The 27,271-nt window shown below is 42.6% G+C and overlaps 1 protein-coding gene across 6 annotated transcripts; it reads left to right on the forward strand.

The window, feature by feature from the left end:
* The first annotated feature begins 2,977 nt into the window (after positions 1-2,977).
* Positions 2,978-27,177, forward strand: LOC111965052 (pleckstrin homology domain-containing family F member 2). 6 transcript variants are annotated; one of them, XM_070443962.1, is made up of 3 exons: positions 2,978-3,126; positions 23,750-25,898; positions 26,723-27,177. In XM_070443962.1, exon 2 carries the CDS (start codon positions 23,761-23,763, stop codon positions 24,505-24,507), a length of 747 nt encoding a protein of 248 aa, XP_070300063.1. In that variant the 5' UTR covers positions 2,978-3,126; positions 23,750-23,760; the 3' UTR covers positions 24,508-25,898; positions 26,723-27,177. The 6 variants fall into 6 exon arrangements, with proteins under 6 accessions (XP_070300063.1, XP_070300065.1, XP_070300064.1 ...); XM_070443964.1 differs by having other exon boundaries at positions 3,018-3,043; XM_070443963.1 differs by lacking the exon at positions 2,978-3,126 and adding an exon at positions 4,635-4,749.
* The last annotated feature ends 94 nt before the right edge of the window (positions 27,178-27,271 follow it).

The raw sequence follows: 27,271 nt of genomic DNA on the forward strand, positions 1-27,271 counted from the left end.
TTTCATGAGCTGAAATGAAGAATCACAGAAATGTCCATATGCACAAAAACCTTATTTCTCTCAAATTTTGTGCACAAATTAGTTTATATCCGTTAGTGAGAATTTCTCCTTTGCCAAGATAATCCATCCACCTGACAGGTGTGGCATATCAAGAAGTTGATTAAACATGATTAAGCATGATCATTATACAGGTGCACCTTGTGCTGGGGACAATAAAATAACACTCTAAAATGTGCAGTTTTGTCACACAACACAATGCCACAGATGTCTCAAGTTTTGAGGGAGAGCTCAATTGGCATGCTGACTCCACCAGCGCTGTTGCCGGATAATTGAATGTTCATTTCTCTACCACAAGCCGCCTCCAATGTCGTTTTAGAGATTTTCAACAGTATGTCAAACCGGCCTCACAACCGCAGTACACTGAGGAGTATTTCTGTCTGTAATAAAGCCCTTTTGTGGGGAAAAACTCATTCTGATTGGCTGGGCCTGGCTCCCCAGTGTGTGGGCCTGGCTGCCAAGTGGGTGGGCCGATGCCCTCCCAGGCCAACCCATGGTTGCACCCCTGCCCAGTAATGTGAATTCCATAGATTAGAGCCTAATGAATTTATTTAAATTGACTTATTTCCTTATATGAACTGTAACTCAGTAAAATCTTTGAAATTCTTGCATATTTCTGTTCAGTATAGAAGAGAAAGCAGATGGGCTTGATGGGAAAGTGATGTATGGTAGTCCGTTCCTGACTTAATGCTGCGTTCAAAAACAACTGGGAACTCGGAAATCTCAGACTTCCGACATCAATGCGTCCAAAGCAAAAAAATAACGGTTGCGTGCCATCGACTGAAACATTGCTATAATATCTGGGACGCGTTCCTCTGACCAGGTGTTGGTGATGCATGCCAAATCTTACAATGCCTGGATAGGTACACTACATGATCAAAAGTATGTGGACACCTGCTCGTTGAACATCTCATTCCAAAATCATGGGCATTAATATGGAATTATAACAGCGTCCACTCTTATGGGAAGGCTTTCCACTAGATGTTGTAACATTGCTGCAGGGACTTGCTTCCATTCAGCCACAAGAGTAAGTGCTGGCCAGTCAAGTTCTTCCACATCGATCTCAGCAAACCATTTCTGTATGGACCTCGCTTTGTGCACGGGGTAATTGTTATGCTGAAAAAGTAAAGGGCCTTCCCCAAATTGTTGTCACAAAGTTGGAAGCACAGAATCGTCAAGAATGTAATTGTATGCTGTAGCATTAAGATTTCCCTTCACTTCCCGGGTGGCGCAGTGGTCTAGGGCACTGCATCGCAGTGCTAGCTGTGCCACCAGAGTCTCTGGGTTCGCGCCCAGGCTCTGTCGCAGCCGGCCGCGACCGGGGGGTCCGTGGGGCGACGCACAATTGGCCTAGCGTCGTCCGGGTTAGGGAGGGTTTGGCCGGTAGGGATATCCTTGTCTCATCGCGCTCCAGCGACTCCTGTGGCGGGCCGGGGCGCAGTGCGCGCTAACCAAGGGGGGCGGGTGCATGGTGTTTCCTCCGACACATTGGTGCGGCTGGCTTCCGGGTTGGAGGCGCGCTGTGTTAAGAAGCAGTGCGGCTTGGTTGGGTTGTGCTTCGGAGGACGCATGACTTTCGACCTTCGTCTCTCCCGAGCCCGTACGGGAGTTGTAGCGATGAGACAAGATAGTAATTACTAGCGATTGGATACCACGAAAATTGGGGAGAAAAGGGGGTAAAATTCAAATAAAAAAAGATTTAAAAAATAAAGATTTCCCTTCACTGAAACTAAGGGGCCTAGCCCAAACCATGAAAAACAGCCCCAGACCATTATTCCTCCTCCACCGAACTTTACAGTTGGCACTATGCATTTGGGGAGGTAGCGTTCTCCGAATCCGCCAAACCCAGATTCGGACTGCCAGATGGTGAAGCTTGATATATCACTTCAGTTTCCACTGCGCCAGAGTCCAATGGCGGCGAGCTTTACACAACTCCAGTCGACGCTTGGCATTGCGCATGGTGATCTTAGGCTTGTGTGCGGCCGCTCGTCCATGGAAACCCATTTCATGAAGCTCCTGATGAACAGTTCTTGTGCTGACGTTGCTTCCAGAGGCAGTTTGGAACTTGGTAGTGAGTGTTGCAACAGAGGACAGAAGATTTTTTGCGTGCTACGCACTTCAGCACGAGGCGGTCCCGTTCTGTGAGCTTGTGTGGTCTACCACTTCGCGACTGAGCCATGTTGCTCCTAGACATTTCTATCTCGCAATACCATCACTTACAGTTGACCGGGGCAGCTCTAGCAGGGCAGAAATTTGACGAACTGGCTTGTTGGAAAGGTGACATTCTATGACAGTGCCACGTTTAAAGTCACTGAGCTCTTTAGTAAGGCCATTCTACTGCCAATGTTTGTCTATGTAGATTGAATGGCTGTATGCTCGACGTTATACACCTGTCAGCAACAGGTGTGGCTGAAATAGCCGAATCCAGTAATTTGAAGGGGGGTCCACATACTTATGTATATATAGTGTATTTTAAGTATTAGCCAACCACATTATATGTTATAGCAATCTGTCAGTCAATGAAGTGACACGCAACTATTGGTTGATGCGTGCAACATATGAGCAGGGGAACACAACCTATATGTGGTTAGCTGATAAATACCTATCATGCATTGTAAGATCTGTCAGGAGTCAGAAACATCTAAGCAGTGGAACATGACATAAGTATTTACTCAGTAGGGAGTCCATGCAGTTATCTTCTCTACTATTGTTGGATCCCAGTTTACTAGTGGAGTACCCTGCCTACTTCACAACAGGGCCTGTTGACCAATCCTGAAACAAATGATGGATAAGAAAAATAAAGACCAAAAACCATTGTACACCAGTGAGCCACAATATCCCCGACCCGTCCTGTTTATGACTGCACGTCCCAGTCCAGCACACACTCCCATATTTTTTGAACAAGTCAAGTGACGCCACTACTCCCTGTAGCCATATTGGTATTACTTTCAAGGCAACGAGTGAGCCGCTACCCGCGGACAGCAAGGTAGAGGGCGACTGACAAGTGTGGAATTTCATTAAAACGAAGCTACAAGTTACTTGTAAATTGCTGGCCGAAGTTAAAGTCGGGTATGTGCTTTGTTGGAATGATATCTCACTATTTGTGTTATATTCTTAGCCATAGTCACAGCTACTGTAGCTAGCTAACGTTAACTCACCACTTGTCCACTGCACTGCGCTAACACCACAGCAGCTAAGTTAGCTAGTAAGTTGGAAACGGGACCGAATGGAGGATTTAGCTAGCCTTTGCATTAACATTGTGGCTAATGGGCGTAGCTAGCAACTAACTAAGTTGATCTAGCGATACTATGTTAGCTAGTTAACCAGTACACCATAGACGTCGTTAGCTAACTACCTTCTTTAGCGCCCATTGACGATAGTATCGTCTGACTGAGGGTGTTTTGTTTAAGAGCCCCGACCCTTGTTCTAAAACGTTAACGCATCGTTTGCGGTAGGGTTTTGAAAACATAAGGAACGTATCTTTCATATCAGCAGGTGGGAAAAAGTACTCAATTGTCATACTTGAGTAAACGTAAATATACCTTAATAGAAAATGAGTCAATTAAAATGAGTCACCCAGTAAAATGCTACTTGAGTAAAAGTCAAAGTATTTGGTTTTAAATATACTTAAGTAGCTATCAAAAGTAATTGGAATTGCCAAAATATCAGTTCAGAGACAGTAGGGATGAATAGGGATGTTCTCTTGATAAATGTGTCAATTGGACCATTTTCTTGTCAGTGTAACGAGTACTTTTGGTTGTCAGGGAACATGTATGGAGTAAAAGGTACATGTTATTCAGGAATGTAGTTTAGTAAAAGTTGTCAAAAATATAAACCGTAAAGTACAGATACCCCCAAAAACTAACGTAGTACTTTAAAGTATTTTTTACTTCAATACTGAACACCACTGCATATCATAGAGAAATAATTTTCTACAAAGGTTAAATTACACACACCTTTTATAGGGTTATGGTTCCCACAGAGACATATTTCCATGTTACACCGCTTGTTTTCAGTAGTGATGGGGAAACAAAGCTTCCAGAAGCGTTGCACATTTCCAGCCAATTGTGTCAAATAGGTTCCATACTCGAGGCTTTGATCGACACTGTGTACACTAGTGGCACCTGGTAGTCAAAACAATTTAGCACAGCCAAATTATTATAGATGACATCCCACACACTATAGTACGTGCACAGTGTAGCCTTTGTGTCTTCTCCCAAAACAATCAGGTGTTTGGCGCCAGGTAGCCTAATGGTTAGAGCGTTGGGCCAGTAACCAAAAGGTTGCTTGGTCAATCCCTGAGCTGACAAGGTAAAAATCTGTCGTTCTGCCCCTGAACAAGGCAGTTAAGCCACTGTTCCCCGGTAGACCGTCATTGTAAATAAGAATTTGTTCTTAACTGACTTGCCTAGTTAAATACAAATAATAATTTGTTAGATGAAAAGAAGCTTCGGACGTCATTGATCACGTGCCTTTGATAAAGCATCTGCACACTGCTTCAAAATAAACTGTTTAGCGATTGCCTCCGCGCACCGGTATTAAATGTAACATCACTAGTTTATGGAAGACAGAGTGGACTAACAACCTGTGCTAATTAGCTATCTGCATCACTGACACCTGTGTGTAACAAACATCTTGTCACTGAAAAATACTGTCGGGTGTAACTGTGTTAACCGGTTAAAACATTGTACAGTAAGTGTGTATTTTTAATTTGTGAATTTTTTGTTGTTGTGAGATGTAAGTAGAGGGATTTCTGTTTCTAGAACCGTATTGCAATAGAATCAATGCTTTCTTAAGGGCCCTTCCCAACAATGCAGAGAGAGAAATTGATAAATAATTGAAAAATTGTAACACGAGGAATAAATACATAATGAGTAATGATAACTAAGCTATATACATGGGGTACCGAGTCGATGTGCAGGGGTACGAGGTAATTGAGGTAGATGTGTACATATAGGTATGTGTAAATTTACTATACAACTGGATAGATAATTAACAGTAGCAGGAGCGTATATGAGTCAAAAGAGTTGGTGCAAAAAGGGCCAATGCAGATAGTCCGGGTAGCCATTTGGTTAACTATTTAGCAGTCTAATGGCTTGGGGGTAGAAGCAGTTCAGGGTCCTTTTGGTTCCAGACTTGGTGCATCGGTCCTGCTTGCTGTGCAGTAGCAGAGCGAACAGTCTATGACCTGGGTGGCTGGAGTCTTTGACAATGTTTTAGGGACTTCCGCTGACACTGCCTGGTACAGAGGTCCTGGATGGCAGGGAGCTTGTCCCCAGTGATGTACTGGGCCGTACGTACTACCATTAACACCTTGCACTTGGATGCCAACCAGGTGCCATACCAAGTGGTGCAACCATTCAAGATCTTTTCAATGGTGCAGCTGTAGAACTCTGAGGGCCCATGCCAAATAGGGCTGTGGCGATACCAGTACCACAATACTTTTTCAATGTCAAAAATGAAAACGCGAAGCAAACCAAACTATTTGTACATCAAATATTGTGTGCTATATCTTGGAAAATATACTGAACAAAAATATAAATGCAATATGCAATGATTTTACTGAGTTACAGTTGATATAAAGAAATCAGTTAATTGAAATAAAATCATTAGGCCCTAATCTATGGATTTCATGTGACTGGGCAGGGGCGCAGCCATTCAGAATGTGTTTTTCCCTCAAAGGGCTTTATTACAGTCAGAAATACTCCTCAGTTTCATCAGCTGTCCGGGTCTCAGACGATCTCGTCGTGGAAGAAGCCGGACGTGGAGGTCCTGGGATCTTTTTATTTCAGCTCATGGAACATGGGAACAACACTTTACATGTTGTGTTTATATTTTGGTTCAGTATAAATAAATGTGGCTCTGGATGACTGTTTTTTTCCAACATTAGGTCTGTTTTCCTAAAGAAGTTGAGTCTGCTTTGTGTTTGGTTTCCTTGCCACAACACTAACGAGTTTTGCGGTACTGGTATCATCATGGACCTAATGCCAAATCTTTTCAGCCTCCTGAGGGGGACGAGGCGTGGTCGTGCCTTCTTCACGACTGTTTGGACCATGATAATTCCTTAGTGATGTGGACACAGAGGAACTTGAAGCTCTCGACCGGCTCCACCGTCGGCCCTCCATTTCCTGTAGTCCACGATCAGCTACTTTGTCTTGCTGACTTTTAGGGAGAGGTTGTTGTCCTGGCACCACACTGCCTACCACTGTGTCCTGAGGAGCCTAAGGGGTGTCTGTGATCAGGCCTGCCACCGTTGTCGTCAGTAAACTTAATGATGGTGTTGTGTGTGGCTACAGGAGGGGACTAAGCACACACCCCCGAGGGGCCCCCGTGTTGAAGGCCAGCGTGGTGGATGTGTTATTGCCTATACTCACCACCTGGGGTCGGCCCGCCAGGAAGTCCAGGATCCAGAGGGATGTGTTCGGTCCCAGGGTCCTGAGCTCAGTGATGAGCTTGGAGGGCACTATGGTGTTGGAACGCTAAGCTTTAGTCAATAAACAGCGTTCTCACATAGGTGTTCCTCTTGTCCAGGTGGCAGAGGGCACTGTGGAATGCAATAGAGATTAACGCTAGGCTCCTTTAGTCCATTATTGGGCTAGTGAATTAGACTGAATTTAGATAGCTAGGTGTTTTGTTGTTTATCACCACATCCAGTGCTTAAGTAGCTAGAGAGCTTACAATGGCCATAAATAGATTCAACTCACTTAGCTAGCTACCCAACTAGCTATCATGACAAATAACAATCACCATTTTAAACTTGTAGAAACTTGAATGCAGAACACCATCACAATGACGGCTCAGGTATAATTAAATGTACTTTATCCTTGTCCTGAGGAGCCAAAGGGATGCACCTTTTTAGTTTTTTTTCTTGCTCAGTTTTTAGAGCATGGCACCTCCAACGGCAGAATAGCGGGTTCGATTCCCGGGACCAACCTTACGTAAATGTATGCATGCGTACTGCAAGTCGCTTTGGCTAAATGCGTCTGCTTATGGCATATTTTTGCTTTAGCACTACACATCTGAATCAAATGATTAACTCATCAAGCCTTGAGGATTTGAATCTGGTGTGTAGTGCTAAGGCTAAAATATGCAACTCTTTCAGTCACTACGACCACGATTAAGAAATTGTGATTACGACATTAGCTAGCTAGTTTATAACCTGGTCAGAGCATCAGCGTTGTACAATTATGTTCAAATTAGAGGTATCGCGCAATCTAGCTGTTGCTTTTACACACACACGACTACCCAGTGCCTGATACTGCTCACTTTACTGTAGAGTAGCAAAAGGACAAGGTTGTGCAAGTGTGTCAATAGGCTATTGCCTATTGAATACAGGTGCTGTCATATTTTTCCCCTCGTAGTTTCACATGGTCAGAGGCAAAGCATGAAATGTGCATCTGCAAAGAAGCACCTACAAGTAGTCTTTTGACAGCGGTTTTGTCCCTTGTTTTTTTTTGCTTAACAGTGTTAAACAAGTTTTCTACGAGCTAGGCCTAGGTGAGGCTAAATGCAATCGACTTGCCCGGGAGGACTCCTCCCAGCCTCAGGCAACTAGCTGCTCTGCCACACCGGTACAGAATATTGCTCTGGTTCCTGTAATCCAATTTAATCCAATATGACACTGTTTATAAATGGATGCAGATTAAATACACTAGAATACTTCCCACTCTGAAACAAATAGGTTGCAGTCGCTTTAGCAGCTCACAAATATTGTTTAGCTTGCTAAAGTGATTGGTGCAGTGTAGTGTATGTCAATTGTGCTCATCTTTCTCACCGGGAAGTAGTTCTGTCACAGAAAGGCCTATAATGTATTGGTAAATAGTTTCCTGTCCCAACAGGAGGGTTCTTCACATTATGTAAGCGTTTCACTTCTGCATTTGTTGTGCCTGCCTCCCACCTGGTGTTTTTGAAAAGGCACAATTCAGACTCACTTTTGCAATGCCTTTTACTTCTGATTTATTGTCTTTGTATGTCTCTGTGAGAGGATTTCACTTGAGAGCTTCACTTCTGTGAGAGGATTTCACTTGTTAGAACTTCACTTTCATCCAAATGGGAGGTAAGCAAACAGTTAGCAAGATGGGCCATGAGTAGCCTAGTTTTTTTTATTACTATTAGAAGACAGTTTTATTCAAAGTGGCTAACTCCAAGACATACCACTCAACTTTTTTACCGTTCTCTGCTACCTTTTGTATTAAAATGTCCCAGAAGTGAATATGATGAGCGAATGAGCACATCTGAACGAGTGTAACAGATGTTGTTATGGTGCATTCCTGTGTAGCCAAACTCCTCACTCTCGCTGGTTCTGTTCCTATGGTTGAGCTTAACGAGCGCTACCAAAAACCTGGAAAGAGTTTGGAAGAGCAGCCAATTCACATGTCATCAGAAAATAGCATGTGTTAATACTCAAACCCCATATGGAGCTCAGCTACCCTTTTTTCACGTTAAACATCAATCTGTAGTGAATGCTGTTGCCTGCTGCTGAGGGAGCGATCATAGCTTTCTGAGTGAGTGGTATGAGTAACAACAACTTCTCCACATAGAAGCAGAGAGCTTAAGGATCAACCACATGACACAGTGCCTTTTGACCTCTACTACAACTCGGTCGGAAAGAGGCGTGTCAGTCGGACTCTTGATCTCCATGGTGATTTAGACTTACTAAAGCTCCCACGCTCAACAAATTGTAGTGGTGGAAATTCTGTTGCCAGCCTATAGGCCTAGCCTAAAAAATAATGGTGAGACAAAAAGGTACTTGGATCATACAGTTGAAGTCGGAAGTATACATACACTTTGGTTGGAGTCATTAAAACTCGCTTTTCAACCATTCCACAAATTTCTTGTTAAACTATAGTTTTGGCAAGTTGGTTAGGACATCTACTTTGTGCATGACACAAGTAATTTTTCCAACAATTGTTTACAGACAGATTATTTCACTTATAGTTCACTGTATCACAATTCTAGTGGGTCAGAAGTTTACATACACTAAGTTGACTGTGCCTTTAAACAGCTTGGAAAATTCCAGAATTATGTCATGGCTTTAGAAGCTTCTGATGGGCTAATTGACATCATTTGAGTCAATTGGAGGTGTACCTGTGGATGTATTTCAAGGCCTACCTTCAAACTCTGTGCCTCTTTGCTTGACATCATGGGAAAATCAAAAGAAATCAGCCAAGACCTCAGAAAAACATTGTAGACCTCCACATGTCTGGTTCATCCTTTGAGCAATATCCAAACACCTGAAGGTACCACGTTCATCTGTACAAACAATAGTACGCAAGTATAAACACCATGGGACCACACAGCCGTCATACCATTCAGGAAGGAGACGCATTCTGTCTCCTAGAGATGAATGTACTTTGGTGCGAAAAGTGCAAATTAATCCCAGAACAACAGAAAGGACCTTGTGAAGATGCTGGAGGAAACGGGTACAAAAGTATCTATATACACAGTAAAACCAGTCCTATATCGACATAACCTGAATGGGCGCTCAGCAAGGAAGAAGCCACTGCTCCAAAACCGCCATTAAAAAGCCAGACTACGGTTTGCAACTGCACATGGGGACAAAGATCGTACTTTTTGGAGAAATGTCCTCTGGTCTGATGAAACAAAAATAGAACTGTTTGGCCATAATGACCATCGTTATATTTGGAGGAAAAAGGGGGATGCTCGCAAGCCGAAGAACACCATCCCAACCATGAAGCACAGGGGTGGCAGCATCATGTTGTGGGGTGCTTTGCTGCAGGAGGGACTGGTGCACTTCACAAAATAGAAGGCATCATGAGGAAGGGAACATTTATGTAGATATATTGAAGCAACATCTCAAGACATCAGTCAGGAAGTTGAAGCTTGGTTGCAAATGGGTCTTCCAAATGGACAATGACCCCAAGCATACTTCCAAAGTTGTGGCAAAATGGCTTAAGGACAACAAAGTCAAGGTATTGGAGTGACCATCACAAAGCCCTGACCTCAATCCCATAGAAAATTTGTGGGCAGAACTGAAAAAGTGTGTGCGAGCAAGGAGGCCTACAAACCTGACTCGGTTACACCAGCTCTGTCAGGAGGAATGGGCCAAAATTCACCCAACTTATTGTGTGAAGCTTGTGGAAGGCTAACCAAAACGTTTAACCCAAGTGAAACAATTTAAAGGCAATGCTACCAAATACTAATTGAGTGTATATGTGATGTGATGAAATAAATAAAAGCTGAAATAATTTTCTCTACTATTATTCTGACATTTCACATTCTTAAAATAAAGTGGTGATCCTAACGGACCTAAGACAGGGCATTTTTACTAGGATTAAATGTCAGGAATTGTGAAACTGAGTTTAAATGTATTTGGCTAAGGTGTATGTAAACTTCCGACTTCAACTGTATATAGTGTGTCAACTTTTGGCCTGAGCGGCAGCTGAAGTCAATGGGTGGTGACCTCAATGGTTTTTGCCAAGTTCATTTGAGTCAGTCACTTAGTCAATTTTTCAATGATTTGGTCCATTGCCTGCTCCATAAATTGATTCAGAGGTTTTATATAGCCTAGCCCCACAACACTGGGGGATGGCTTCCCCTCCTCTAGTCAAAGTTAACATCCTTTCTGCGTAATGCTTTTTTTTTTACTAGCTTCTGAGTCAGCAAGTTATGGCAATGACTAAAGCTTTCCCTCCAAGGTTCTCAGTAGAGAGTAGTAGCTGAATAATTATTTGCCATTTTAAGAGTATATATATATTATTTTTTTTGTCCCTCGAGAACCAATGCTTATTGTCCTTTTTTTTTTTTTTTTTAGCTCTCACCTGCGCAAGGTTATAATCTAGCCTATCTACAGGTGGCTTCACTGTAATAATTTACACAGTGGAATGTCCCACTCCACACCTTCACCTGAAGGTAGAGGTCCCATAACAAAGGTTAGCTGAAATTCAAATTAAACCTTGTTGCTATTGGATTGATAAGGGTATTCTGTAAATACAGTGCATTGGACATGCTTTGGTTAGACTGCCCTCTTGCTCTGGTTTAGAGAGCACATTCACAACAGTCCCAAGCAATTGTGCATGTCATGAATTGGGCTTGGGCAGTATATACCGGCGTATTTGGAAAAGCCACGGCATACATTTGAATATTTGTAGAAACTTTTTAAGTAAATACCTGCAGTCAACTTGTGCAATACTATAGGAGATAAAGAACATTGCGTTCTTCAGTTCGTCTGTCACATTCTTATGAAGTTTACGGTAGTCCCCAGTCACGTGTCACATGGTGTTTGTTTACAAGAAAACGACGAGAGACCGGAGCTTTGTGAGTCACTCACTGTTGTGCAGCATGCGCCAGGGTATCTAATTACAGTATTGAATTCACAACTAAATGTTTGCCAGCTAGATATATTTTATAACGTATGTTAAATCTAAAATGTGCTAAATGTCTGCAGTTGTGCATTTGGTGTGCAAATTTAGTAGCTAGTTAGCTAAGTGGTTAGCTTATTCCTAAATCAAGCATTCGCTTGGTAACAGCAGAGAATCCCGTCCTGGATCAAGAGCCTTGCTGGCAAATATTAGTTTTGTGCGTGCAGAAAAATGAGTGAGTAGTATTTTTGAGTTACTTTTTTAGGTCAGAAACTGTACAAAATGTTTACAATGCGCTTTTTAGCATTTAGTTGGCATTCTCTATTGGGATTTCACAAATACAGTGCATTCAGAAACTATTCAGACCCCTTCTCCACATTTTGTTAAGTTACAGCCTTATTCTAAAATGGATTATGTACATTTTTACTCAGCAATCTTAATGACAGCGAAACAGGTTTTAAGTAATTTTTGGAAATGTTTTAAAAATAGAAAACAAATCTTATTTACATAAGTATTGACACCCTTTGCAATGAGACTCAAAATTGAGCTCAGGTGCATCCTGTTTCCATTGATCATTCTTGAGATGTTTATACAACATGATTGGAGTCTAGCTGTGGTAAATTTAATTAATTGGACATGATTTGGGAAGGCGTGCACACACCTGTCTATACAAGGTCCCACAGTTGACAGTGCATGTCAGAGCAAAAACCAAGGTCGAAGAAATTGTCCGTAGAGCTCCGAGACAGGATTGAGTCGAGGCACAGATTTGGGAAAGGGTACCATATCGACTGTAGTACCCTAAATGTGAAGTGAGAATGCCATCATGCCACTATATCATCAGAGGCTATTAGGTCCAATGGCTTGTTTTGAAAGGTCACCAACCCTCCCTATATTTGCAGTGAGGGGTTTGACTTTAACTTAACCCTGTCCTATTCAACAGGTCAATGTGGCTGCACTGCACACCTGTTTAGAAAGCACATAAACGGCCACTTGACACAACATATTTACAACCCCCTTATCTCATATTGAGATCATGTAATCCTCTGTGTAGACATGCTGTGCTCATGGTAAGCCAGGAGTGTCCTCTGCAAGGCTGAAGTTGTTTGTTGTAAGCTGATGATAACACAGTGCGGTAGTGTTGTCACGATACCAGCATTTTTTGACTTCGATACTCGATACCACAACAAATAAAGAAGGCGTATCAGCCAAAGTCACATAATGTCACTTGAACCAGACAGATCTTTTGAGATCAATATCATTGCATTACAATTTGAGTTTTGGTTAAAAATAACTAACTACCTAAAGGTAATCATTTATTTGAATGGTAAATCTTAGGGATGTGCAACTTTTGGGGTTTTAAATGATTCGGAGCGATTTGGTTTGATTAGAGGAACGATACGATTCACTAACATTTGTTATATAAGCACATTTGTTTTCCATTCTAATCTGCAGCTAATGGAGTTTGAGCTGGGCGCCTTTAAGCTGAATCTGTCTGAGCTGACCTTTCACTGTGTCTATGGTTTATGTCGGCACCTGAGCTGAGCCATAAGGATGACTCGGCATCTACCACCCCAATGGGGATAAAAATGGGGATAATGTTTGCTTTTTGTCCCTAAACTTTAGATCTGAAATCCCCATCACCCACTAATTAATTTGGCATTTTTGCAAATTCAAAGTGTTTGACCTAGTAATGTATCAATATTCATCGTTACAAATTAGCTATGACATAGCCAATGAATATATAGCACAACTTTGGATTTCAGCCCTGTCTCAATTGAATGATTTAGACCTTTTTTGATAACTTAAAATCTATATATATCTCCCCCGGCTTTGCCCATGCAGTGCGGGTAGCAAAAACTATTGCAAACATCGCTTATACAGGATAAAGTTTATAATATCATATCTAAAAATGACCATATACACTGATTTTGTTTAAAGAAAACTATCAAAACTGTTGCTGATGGTGAACCTGAACAATCAAAATCAAATCTAATGTACCCTAAGCCCCAATCAGCAGGTTGGCTATAGGCAGCAGGTTGGCTATAGGCAGCAGGTTGGCTATAGGCAGCAGGTTGGCTATAGGCAGCAGGTTGGCTATAGGCAGCAGGTTGGCTATAACTCATCTGGCTATAGCCAACCTGCTGACTATCTCTGGTGGTAGCTTAGGCTACTTTATTCCGGTAAAACACAATTTTCAACAGCGCATTTGATAACAATAACCTAGCAAATTACATTGGTTGACAATCAACTAATAAAGCCTAATATTGCACAAGCCATTTTACAAACATTTGAATGCGGGAGGTGACGTGTGGCCTCGCGGGACGCAGTGTACACAGTTTGATTAATCTATTGATATTGCCTGGGGTTGTTGGTAATCCATAATGACATAAATTGCCTGTATTGATGTGATAAATACAACAATACAGTTCAAACATGAATGTGCACAAGTTGTTATTTTTCTAACTTTAAACTACAGCTACTAGTTTTATGGTTGCAGCCATCAATTGTTCCATTAGCGATCACCTATATTGGTAAACCTCACATTTCTCTAGAATAGGCTACTTATCGTAATGAACGATATCAGCGAAATGCGTGCGATAAGTGATTGGTATGGTCGGCGTCGATCATTTTCGGTTTACTGTCCCAGCTCTGGTTGTTCGGCATGCAAAATTACTTGTTGATCAATGATTATCAACACAGTTACATGCTCGACACTGAAGGAGAGGAGACATCAGTTGTCACAAGATGAGGTATTTTCGGAAGTTAAGAAGAAAGTAACAGCATATGATCAACGTTTTAATGGATCTTCTGACCGGTCGGTTTGGGGTCCCTCCAACCGATGTAGTCATATCTTAAACATTTGAACCGGGGACCAATGCGTGTTTAGATCCCTAGTAAATCTCTATTCCCAGGGGTATTCAGCTCTTACCCTACGAGGTCCAGAGCCTGCTGGCTTTCTGTTCTACTTGATCATTAATTGCACACACCTGGTGTCCCAGGTCTAAATCAGTCCCTGGTTAGAGGGGGAAAAAGCAGTGGAACTGGCTTCAAGGTCCAGAGTTGAATTTGAGGGCTTTAGTCTATTGATAGACTGGGTAAATCAAGATGTAACCTAGGCCTATCCACGGTACAGGTTAATGCATATTCAATATTCATATTTAATGCAATGAGTTATTGAGCTTGTTTTGGCTGATTTCCATGCGGCTACAGATTAAAAACATTTTACTTATTTTATTATACTGATCAACATTTGCTGCTTTTTATTTGTATAAAAGTGTGCGCAGTCTCTTAAGACCCTTGACTTCATTCACACACAGTCAGTTCGAGGCTAGAGAAAAGATGATATGTGAATCGGGGGAGACGATGAAAATGTAAAGTTTTTGGTGTCAATCAGCAATATTTTGCCTTAACGTTTACATATTATCAGAAGCATGTTACTAGGGAAGTGAATTGATATTTGCTTCAGCTAGCAAGGAAAGTTGGCCTATAATTTGTATTTATTAAACTAGGCAAGTCAGTTAAGAACAAATTCTTATTTACAATGATGACCTGCCAAACCCTAACCCGGACGACGCTGGGCCAATTGTGCGCCGCCCTATGGGACTCCCAATCACGGCTGGATGTGATACAGCCTGGAATTGAACCAGGGTCTGTAGTGATGCCTCTAGCACTGAGATGCAGTGCCTTAGACCGCTGTGCCACTCAGAAGCTACTGGTATCTTCTTGCAAGTGTTCTAGCCTGTAATGCTAATGAGTGCAGTGGTTCCTCAGGCCAGGCTAGCAAAGAGTAAGTGGAGCAGGCACGGTGCTCTCCCGTTATAAGGGGACATCGGCTGCCCTGATAGACATACTTGATCCTCTCTCAATCAGTAGACGATGTGAGGCACATTTGACAATGACAGAAGTACCGAAAGTAACAAACTGTTTTTCATGTTCTATTATTGAAAAAGTACTGAAAGTTCGTTGTACTGTGCTACACTACAGTGCAATGGTACTTGTCAGTCCCAAGGACTCAACATATTTTTTCTGGCTGTCTGGTAAGTTCTGCCCTTGGTGATTGGGGCTGGCTGTGGAGTGGGCATCAGCTCGTGGTTCTTGGACTTCCTGCCATCCTTAAAATGAGCAGAATTAGATACCAAATGGAACAACTCTGTGAAATTTAGTCTACTACTGTTACCAAAAAGCAGTGATGCGAGTAGAATCACCTCAGCACGATATAAGAGGAGATTTGGATTGGAGGAGAAGGAAGAGCAGAGAGTTGGGTGTAGTGAAGTAGTAGCCCAAATTCTTTTGGAGGTGTCTGGTCACTGGTGACATTCATTCTGTGAGGAGGCATAGGCCTATAGCTGTACTGTACGTCAGCTTACATAAACACCTGCTAGTTGTGGTGAAGTAAAATGTGTCACATATACAGTGAGGGTGTGCTTATCCTCATACAACCTGTGCTACATGGTCCAAGGTGTAGTGAATCATGAGCTTGGCAGTCATACTTTCACTTTAATAGCTGAAATGCTTGAGGGGGATCTTCTCTTCCTGTCTGGTTGAATTATGCTATCCTCCGTCTTTCATCCAATGCAATGCTTCCTTCAATTAAAGGGGCAATCAGCAGTTTCTACATCCATTTGAGACTTATACACTGAGTGTACAAAACATTAAGAACACCTTCCTAATATTGAGTTGCACCCCCCCACTTTTTTTTTGCCCTCAGAGCATGTATTCTACAAGGTGTCGAAAGCGTTCCGCAGGGATGCTATGCTGTGTTGACACCAATATTTTCCACAGTTGTCAAGTTGGCTAGATGTCCTTTTGGTGGTGAACCATTCTTGATACACACAGGAAACTATTGGAAAACCCAGCTGTGTTGCAGTTCGTGACACAAACCGGTGCACCTGACACCTACTACCATACTCCGTTCAAAGGCACTTCAAACTTTTGTCTAGCCTATTCACCCTCTGAATGGCACATACACAATTCATGTCTCAATTGTCTGAAGGCATAAAAATCCTTTAACCCATCTCATCCCCTTCATCTACACAGATTTTGAAGTGACATCAATCAGGGATCATAGATTTCAACTGGATTCACCTGGTCAGTCTGTCATGGAAAAAGCAGGTGTTCTTAATGTTTTGTACACTCAGTGTAAATTAATTATATGTACCCATTTGAGTCTTGAAGAATATAATTTATAACTGCCTTATGACCTAAGTTCAACTGTCGTGCTGCATCATAACCCCAAATATAAACATGTTTTACTCCCAATCTTTGTCAACAAAGTAAATGCAAACCCTATATAGCCTTAAAACATGGTTAAAACTATAATTTTAACATCATGGACGGTGAATCCTTGCATCCATAGCTCTATGAATTTGAGAGTGGTTACATTTCTCAAGCCCCATCCCTTAACTTTTCACAAACTGGTGAGGAGGTCGCTTTGTTATTGTTTTAACTGCTGGTTTCTGCTTTAAGGTCATGAATTCGTGTTTTGGTGAAAGGTGTAAAAATAACTTGATGCTCATCTCTTTAGATGAATGTGTGCAAGGTAATTACTTCCTCTGTAGGAGGAGACGCCACAAGAGTTTCTAAACCCAGAGGCGCAACATTGTGAGGCTTCCAGGAACGTTTGCGAAATAGACTAAGCAGGCCGGGGTTTGGGGTTTGAGAAGTCTTAATAAGTAGTTGAACGTGTTATTACGCCAACCTCGTTAAAGTGACAAACGAACGTTTTCATTTTCGTCAAAAACAACTTTATATCGAAGGAGTGCCTTTGCTTTGACGGCCTGCACATGTGCAGTTGTGCACCAGACGATCATTAGACCCGCTGACGTGTTTCTACGCATGAGCTTAGCTAGCCAACGTTGCCATGACGTCGCCTACTAGTGTGATCGGGGATTTCTATTGGCGAAGCAGTTTCTGCCTGTCTTTGACCTCTCATATGCAAAAGCAGCAGCATCCTTGTCAACAACCGAACCATCTTAATCGATTTTCTTGTTTTGGAGGTTTCTGTTTGGGTTAGAGCATACAAAGTCCTCTTTCTCCTTTTCTTCATTTTGACACTTTCATTCTCTTGGTATCTGAGTCACTTCTGTCTTGCCAGAGTTCATGAGACGTGGGCTGGTATATTTCAGACTCAGTGGTCCTCAAAGAGTATTGAAAGTTAGTTAGTTAGGCTAAGTAATGTTGGAGCCCAGCACTGAGGAGAAAGGTTCAATGTCCCCTGCTGCCTCCCTCCATCTGCTTCATGAAGACAATTGTTTTGCAATGGCGACCCATCTGGGGAAACCTTGGATTATTTTTAGATGCACTGTCTCCCAATTTGAGACTGAAAGAAGACTGTTTTGCATGCAGTGCCTCTTCTGTTCAACGTTACAGGAAGGAAAGGGCAAAGAACCATTCATTATGAGAGCCAGGCCTTTTTAAAGCTGCTGTTTATTGGCAGTGTCTCCTCCTATACCATTAGTTTATAATGACCATTACACCATGTGTAGCTTGGATGCCCTCCTGCCTATGGAAAATGTTAGCATTATTGGCCTTCATGTTGCCTCAGGAAGATGTAGGGTGGCAACTGTGTTCATTGGGCCCTCCCCACAAACTCATATAAACCTAACATAGAAAATGTTGTGGGGAGAAGAAGAACTAACATCATGAGTGTTGACTTTCTGAAGTAGTCCTATTTTCATGTCTGCATAATGTTGGGTGTATTTTCACAATCTCAATCTGATTCTGGGCAAAATGGCTAGAAAAATAAACCTGAAAGAGCGAGGACAGAGCTCGTAATCTATTAATCATGGGTTTATCTTTAGCTCCTGCTTCTCCCGTAACCTGAGGTAGGCTATAACAACAAGTGTCGGCGTCAGCTAACCCTGTCATTCAAAATGAAGTCTTTCGTCCTGTTACTCCAGCATCCAAAACTATGAGGAGTGCGCTGTAAAAGGTTGTCCTTTTTCCCAACCTGTCCGAGATCTGGTGTCACTGATGGCGGAGGGAAAGCTTATGAGGTTCTGAAAGGACCAGCTGGTGATGGGGAAGCCCATAGTCAACCTGGTGCTGGGATAGAGGTGTATTCACCACCTTGCTACCCTCTGCTACCTGGCAACCTTCTCCCACCTGTCAACTTGGCAACCTGTACGTCCACTCAGAGACAAGAGGCACAAGAGCGACCAATCAGCAAATGACCAACTAAAACACTCCCAAGTGTTGTTGTTGCTACCTGTTGCGTGGTGTCTGACCGGAGTCCAGATTTGTGTGAGGAGGTCGTTATCCTGTATGTGTTTTGGCTTGGTAGTTCTTTTGCAAAATGTTTTGTTTTTTGTTGTTGATATTACTCTTGAAATCAAGTCTTTTTTATCTGTCATTATTAATAACAGTACTAAATCTTTCGTGGACATACGCATGTGTTTGATTCGATGACTAATTACCCTGTTCCAGTGCATATTTTCTTTTGTCACGTATCATTTGGACAAATCACGATTTCACAGGTGTGCACATCTTTAACATTTCAGAGAGGCGAGGGGACATTTGGCCCATAAACTTGCCTGTAACCTGCAAGGAGAGGGGGTGGAGCTACAGCTCTGCTTCCCCTCCTCGTTCTAGTATCTTTTCTAGCAAGTCTGCCCCCAGAACTTAATCAAGCATCTGATGCAATTGCGTGGGATTTTAGTTATGAATTTCCGAGATTACTCGATACTAGGTAGTGGACCCTGTGTACCCTAACCTATTTGACAGCAGAAGTACATGCACGCACAAGCACATGCATAGTATTAAAAGGTCTAAATTAATTCAGTCAGCATGTGCTTACTCTTTCAGGCAGTGCACTGGTTGACCCGTTGAGCTGAAGGTGGTGTATGACCTGAGCTAAGCTGAAAGGACATAAGATGTTTTTCTGTCTTCCCCATCTGTTTACTGCGTGTCACACTGAAGAGGAGGCGGTGTGAAAGTGAGACTGAGGTCATTCTGCTGTTATTTTGGATGAGAGCTGTGTGAGAGCTGGAATCTGCTTCTTCGGAACTAAATCTATTGAATCCACTGAAGCAGTACATGTACTATAGGCCTAAGACACGTTAGGCCTGTTACTGTATAAAGTTAATGCAAAATCTAGCCTCACTCTGAAGCACTTTTCTCTGAAATGGCATAGGCCTCCCTCTACTCTGTGTTTAACTTTGCAAAGCAGAGGTGAGTCACAGTAGTTCACACGGTCACAACCAGGATTGGCAGTTGGTATTGTCCCAACATGTTGGGCCCTTCAGATGAAAACGACCACGCCTAACCTGGTGGGCGCAGAACGTCACGCCTAAATGCTGAATGTCAGTGTCTTCGTATGCCTTTGCCATTTACATGTAGGTGTTTGAATCGATGCCTCCATGCAGCCTTACCACCGCAAAGTATTGAAACATTTTTTGACAGTGTAACGTGATCAAGATCATCTGTTGTAATCAGACGTGTTGAAAGGTTTAGGCCTTCTCTCTTTCTATTGGGCATTAAGTACCAATGAAGAGACCAAGCAGCCTTGTATCTTCCTCTTAACCTTGTATCTTTCTCTTAACCTAACTCCCTATGATTCATTTCCCTGACACAATCCTTCATCTCTTTTTTTTCTCTTTCTTTTCTTTCTTTCTCAGGCCCGGCTCTAGATCTCATCTTCCTCTTGACTGCAGCTGAAGCCTGTCGTCATGGCAGTAGGCAGAGAGGCCTCACTAACAGGGTTAATATGTCTCTAAACAATATCCACTCCAGGCAGGGGCACACAAGGCCCTATACTCCATGGCTCCATATCACCTGTCGTCAATAGTGTTAGCTCTCTGGGCTAGGTGGCTAATGCACAGATAACTGTGAGCCTGTGTGCCCTCCCTGCCTGTAGCCTGGTCCCAGTGCTTATGTTAGTGTTAGCTTCTGCTGCTAATTAGCACAATCCCAGAGCAGCAACAGTGGGGCCAGGCCTGGAGTGGCATTGCGTTGCTATGATCCACTCCATATTAGAGATCTGCCAGAGGTGTGTACCTAAGTTTGAATTTGTCTTGGTATCAACATCAAGAGATGGCCTAGTTGAGTAGACTTTGTGTATGTAATCTGTAGGCTTTATTTGAGATTATTTTTGATCACTCAATGTGCCTATAGTATCGTATGCATCAGACGCATGTGCATCACCAGTTCAAACAACTGAAGTCTGTCCCTTTTGCAGGGTACCATCCCCAGGCCCACAGGGCAAACACAGCCCATCGTCTTTCTCATCAATTACCTTTGACCTATATGAATGTACAATTACAAGCTCCCGCTCAGTGCCTTTGCTGGAAGTTGGGTCAAAGCAGATAAACTTCTGTGTTTGCTTTGCTAGTTTTGGATTCACTCCAAAGAGTGGGAGAGATGAGGGTAGTATTTTATTTGTAACTTGCGCCGAATACAACAGGTGTAGACCTTACAGTGAAATGCTTATTTACAAGCCCTTAACCAACAAAAAAAGAGAGGTATAAAATAACAGTAGCGAGGCTACATACAGGGGGTACCGGTACAGAGTCAATGTGCGGAGGCACAGGTTAATTGAGGTAATATGTACATGTAGGTAGAGTTAAAGTGACTATGCATAGATAATAACCATAGAGTAGCGGGGGGTAGACTTTTGACTAGCTGTTCAGGGGTCTTATGGCTTGGGGGTAGAAGCTGTTAAGAAGTCTTTTAGACCTAGACTTGGCGCTCTGGTACTGCTTGCCATGCGGTAGCAGAGAGGACATCTATGACTAGGGTAGCTGGAGTCTTTGACAATTTTTAGGGCCTTCCTCTGACACCGCCTGGTATAGAGGTCCTGGATTGCAGGAAGCTTGACCTCGGTGATGTACTGAGCCATACGCACTACCCTCTGTAGTGCCTTGCGGTCGGAGGCTGAGCAGTTGACATACCAGGCAGTGATGCAACCCGTCAGGATGCTCTCGATGGTGCAGCTGTATAACTTTTTTAGGATCTGAGGACTCATGCCAAATCTTTTCAGTCTCCTGAGGGGGAATAGGCTTTGTCGTGCCCTCTTCACGACTGTCTTGGTGTGTTTGGACCATGAAAGTTTGTTGGTAATGTGGACATTAAGGAACTTGAAGCTCTCAACATGCTCCACTACAATGAATAGCATTCTCATGTAGGTGTTCCTTTTGTCCAGGTGGGAAAGAGCACTGTGGAGTGCAATAGAGATTGCATCATCTGTGGATCTGAGGCGGTATGCAAATTGGAGTGGGTCTATGGTTTCTGGGATAATGGTGTTAATGTGAGCCATGACCAGCCTTTCAAAGCACTTCATGGCTACAGACATGAATGCTATGGGTCGGTAGTCATTTAGGCAGTTTACCTTAGTGTTCCTGGGCAAATGGGGCTTTCTGGTTTCATGCCATGGTTCTGTGAAGCTGCAGATGGATTTCCCTAAGGATAGAGAGAGTGAGGGAATTAGATTGGGAAAGACAGATGGTGTCTTCTGGGCAGAGAGCGAGGTTAAGGAGGCAAGCGAGTAACGGAGATTGTCATCGTTAGGAAAGTTAGATAGGAGCAGCTTGGTTTTTCTACTGGTACGTCAGAACCTGTTATTATATAATGTCACAGTGCAATTCTCTATTGGTACATCACAACCTGTTAGAATATAATGTCACAGTGCAATTCTCTACTGGTACATCACAACCTGTTAGAATATAATGTCACAGTGCAATTCTCTACTGGTACATCAGAACCTGTTAGAATATAATGTCACAGTGAAATTCTCTACTGGTACATTAAAGGGATAGTTCACCCAAATGACATATTGGTTTCCTTACTCTGTAAGCGGTCTATAGACAAGGTATGACAGCAATCCATGCTTTGGTTTAGTTTCTGTTTCAACATTTTCCAAGTCATGGGACTGATATTAGCATTTTTTGTGCTTCATGTTCATAGCATCAATAAGTTACTTTATTGAGCTTTACAATCAAGATACTTTCAGATGATTTGGATATGATGCGTGGGGGGAAAAAGCTATCGGTCCCATGACTTGAATGGGATTTGTGCCAAAAATGCTAAAACGTTAGCATTTGGAAACCGTGCCAGACAAACTAAACCAAAGTATGGATTGTCATACCTTCTCCATCGACTGCTTACAGGGCATAATTAAGTAATTTCAGGGAACCATCCCTTAAAGACCCATATTAAACTCTTTCTGATTTTAACACCCATCTTCTGTGGACACCATTATTCTGCAGCTATCAACCTTCATTAAAATGGTTGTCCAGGTTCTTTTTTGCGGACGATGGGAGTTATTAATACTAAGCATTTGCTTCTCTGTGTGTTTGTGTGTGTGTTCCTTGAAGCAGTGTTTCCCCTATATTAATTTAGCAGCGGTGCCGCCACTGAAAAAAGAAATACAAATAAAATACAGATTTCTGCCGAGACACACTTTTAAGATCAGAGTGACAAGTTACAACAAGTTGCATATCTTCCTCAGATTTTCAGCAGCTCGCCCGAGAACCTCCAAGGTAACTTGAAATCCTGGAAGTGTAGCCAACCCATAGAGAGAGAGGATTCGAGAGCCCAAGATCCCGTTTTAGCATGGGCAGCGCTGTTGAGGACTTTCACCATTTTGAAGTAGTTAGCAGGGTAGGACTTCTCATGAGTAAAGGAAGGATCACATAATTCCATCCAGGTCATCAGGAGGGATCAGTCAGTGAATTATACTTGTGTGAAAACATTCCATTACTGCAGGTGGCAGTAATGTATACCTGTTTAAACAGCACACTTCAGGTGGCAGTATGCACCCTTTCACTTTGTTTACCAACTCATAGGAGTAGTATAGGAAGAACATTTGACTACTTCAAAATGGAGATGGCATCAATGGCGCTACCCATGCTCTCAGTTGCCGTAATGGGACAAATACAATGTTGCGTCCTCTAACTATCTTTTAGCCAACCTTAATAATAGCTGTATGTGATAATTGTTAGCTAAGATTACTTTTTGGGTTAATATAGAATGGTCTGGTGGTGTCATTGAGATCAAGAGAGAAAATGAAACTGTCCTCGATTTTCAGAAGCGTTTTAAAGGAAGATAACATAATTACATGTTAATGTATTTTGGAGTAGGATGTCCAATAAAAAATCCTCCTTTTTGAGTGAGCTTATCTTTAAAGTTAATAAAGCAGCTAAGTGAATGAGACTTCAGGCCTAGTCCATGGACATTTTTGAGAGGTTCTCAATTGAAATTCGTCTGTATTGCCTGACATATTTCCTATATCGCTTTTCATATTCTTAAAATACAATTAGTTGGATGACACTTTTTTTCCCACTTTCAATCTTTGTATCACAGCTTTGAAGGGGTATTTGCAAAACATTAAAATACAATAGTTTTCTCTCTCTCCCTCCTCTCTCTTTTTGATCCAGGCGAAGCTAAGATGGTGGACCGGCTGGCGAACAGCGAGGCCAACTCCAAGCGGATCCAGGTAGTCGAGGGCTGCTTCGGCGCAGCGGGCCAGCCACTGGTCATACCGGGCCGCGTACTCATCGGTGAGGGTGTGCTCACCAAGCTGTGTCGCAAGAAGCCCAAGGCGCGCCAGTTCTTCCTGTTCAACGACATCCTGGTGTACGGCAACATTGTCATCCAGAAGAAGAAGTACAACAAGCAGCACATCATCCCGCTGGAGAGCGTCACCATCGACACGGTGGCTGATGAGGGCGACCTGCGGAACGGCTGGCTCATCAAGACACCCACCAAGTCTTTCGCTGTCTACGCCGCCACCGCTACTGAGAAGTCAGAGTGGATGAGCCACATCAGCAAGTGCGTGGGCGACCTGTTGGAGAAGAGCGGCAAAGCGCCGACTGGCGAGCACGCAGCCGTCTGGATACCTGACTCAGAGGCCACTCTCTGCATGCGCTGCCAGAAGATCAAGTTCACGCCCCTCAGCCGCCGCCACCATTGCCGCAAGTGCGGCTATGTGGTTTGTGGCCCGTGCTCTGACAAGAAATTCCTGCTGCCCAGCCAGTCGTGCAAGCCGGTGCGTGTGTGTGAGTTCTGTTACCTGCAGCTGGCCTCCGCAGGAGGGGGGACGGGCTTAGACCCACGCTCGGACTCCTACAGCCGGTCAGGGTCAAAGTACAACAACGTGTCGGACGACGAAGATGAGGAGGACAGCAGTGACTGAGGAAGGCCCTCCTGACAGCCTTCCATCTTCCCCTTTTAGTAATCAATTAGCAATATTCCATTTATAATTATCATTTTTTCTTCGCACAGCAGTGTTATGAAGAAAAGTAATTTTTTTCTACTAGCTGAAATAAATGCTTTTTAACGATAATATAGTGAAATGCCTGATGGGAATTGTAAGTTCGGTAAAAATATCCCACGCACTATTTGTAGTATTGCTGCTTCCTGTATGGCGTGCTCCACAGTCATCCTCTTTGTTCTCCATTAAACAGTGGACCTCACGACAGGAGAGAATGATGCTAGGAGTAATGTAGCACCTCTCATTGTCCTCTCTGCTAATGTCATCCTCTTCTATTATATTCTTGATTTCATTTCCCTTTTTTATTTTTTAACAGATGAACCTTAAGAGGTACATGCCTCAATGCGGATATTTCTGCAGGGAGAAGCGATTAGCATTCAGTCACACTTCACATGGTCAACCTACCCATTTAAATATTTCAGGTAAAATACCTATAGGTGCTTTTTTTTCTAGGTTTGTAGCTGCTTTAGTATTTTCTAGCCTAAATAACCCCTCCTTCACTAACCTCTCAAAGGATTACAGTATCAAAGCCAGAAACATAAACAGCCTGATCTGTTGATCTGTCTTTTGTAGTTATTTGCTTATGACAAATCAGCTAAAGCTTTATGATTGTATGGTGAAGCTCCTCTAGGTGTATATGTCTTAGCATACAGTGGTGGCCAACGTTCAGTTTTGAAGTTGAAGAGTTTTTCTACACAGCTTAGCTTGTAATAGCATGTATTTGAAATGCAAATATTCAATCATCCCAAAAATGTACCTCACACAGACCTTAATTTTCACACAGTGCCTTCTGATTAAGTGAGTTGTCTGGGCAGGCCTGTTTTAATGAGATATTGCATCAGAGTAGACCCTACTACTATAACTTCTGTTTTGAGGCTGTGTTCTGTCGGTATAACCCTAAGCTGAATGGCTGTAGGGAGAAGCTTTATAGAGTACTGTCCCGTGTTGGAGATAGTTATGTGTTAGGTTTTGGTTCGTCTAGAGTATTTGGCAAGTTTCTGGCTGGAGTCTCCACTGAGTGCCTCTAGAGTGCTGTGAGAGCAGAAACTTGACCTGTGATGATCAGGAAATCAGCCCATTGTCTTACTGTGGTCTCCTCAGTATGTGACTGCTTCCTAACCTGCCCTCAAAGTTCCAGGGTATCCTGACCTGTCAGAAAATTAAGCTGAACTGAACTTGCCTGAACAGAGAACGGGAAATCATTGCATAACGTACAGGAACTCTACAGGAAGTGTCTACCATCAACTTCTCTGAGGAACCAAGACTGTCCCCCCCCCCCCCGTGTCCCTCTTCCAACTGAGCTTCCCTATAAGGTATGGCCATTCTGTGTCAGCTGACACTGACATGTGAAAGGCTTGTTGGAGGACTAATAATGACCTACCACCATCACTTTTTCACGCTGTGAAGCGAATGGGAAATGCACTAACCATTTCAGGTTTTACACTCTGGGACAGACAGATCTAATTCAATCACTTTCAGTCTGGGCATAGTTTATCTTCCTGTGTTTCCATGGGAATCCTTTCTCTCCTTTTTTAAAGCAACTTGTTTTTACACCTAAGCAGTCAGGCTCACAGGTGGCAAAGACTTGAACTAATTTGCAGTCTTTCAGTGTAATATGGAACGTTTATCCTGAGATGTGTGTATTTGAGTGACAGAACTGACAAAAGTAATAATTTCTTTCTTTTTTTAGCTTCTCTAAGAAGTAACTGTAGAGCCCTATAAAAGTCCATCGCTTTGGCAAGCAATAAGACATGAGACAGATCTCCTACCCCATTGTCTCTGATTATCAGGTTGTATTGTTGCAGAAGCAGATGCTCAAAATACTACATCCCTCACTCTATTGAAGGTTTATCATCATACTCAAACAACAAACAGATATTGGGCACATCTATATTAATGCAAATCCTACCATAATCTGTAGTTTCCTTAATCAACACTTTTTTTTCATCTTTCACCTCACTTAAGGAATATTTTGAAATGACTTCTGTTGATTTTGTATATTTGTATAGTGTTTGGGGTTTGTTTTGTACAGTATACTATGTAGTTATACAAATGCCGCTGTTTCAGGTCTCTTGTGCTCGTCTCACCTTCATGTATGGACCGGATTAAACACCAGCACTTTACTCCCTTTCTCTAGAGAGAGGTCGTAAACAAGAGCTACATTGCCTCTGAGACCATAGACTGACAGGACTGGGTTTCCTGTCTGACATCACCTCAGGAGAGTGAGCTAGGGGTACCTACACAACCTGAGAATTAACATTGTACACCCGTTAAGCAAAAATTATGTCTGAACACAGAACTGAGGGAACAATGTGAGATTTCTGAAAGGGCGCATACCATACTTTTTTGAGTTTGTTTTCTTTGCCTGCTTATCTGGTTTGGTTTGTTAACCTCAAGTCTCATGGAATTTAAGTTCTCTCCATTGTTCTCGGGTGGTGTTTTTTGTTGTCTTTAAGAATATTTTTTTTCTGTTGCCATTTAAATTCTCGTTTTAAAAGTCTTAAGGGCTTAAACCTGAATGTAATACAGCATATCATCATTGGATACTAATTTTCTCTGAATTGAAATATATAAATACCATATTGCCTAAAATCTGTCTCTTCTTTGGCTTGTTGGAAAAAGTCCTCATGGCTTCAGAGGGGAATGACTATTTACCATGGTGTTTAGAGGGAGCTTGCTAGGTGGT

This window comes from Salvelinus sp. IW2-2015, linkage group LG6.1 (assembly GCF_002910315.2).
Source record: "Salvelinus sp. IW2-2015 linkage group LG6.1, ASM291031v2, whole genome shotgun sequence".
In the NCBI taxonomy this organism is placed as follows: Eukaryota; Metazoa; Chordata; class Actinopteri; order Salmoniformes; family Salmonidae; genus Salvelinus; species Salvelinus sp. IW2-2015.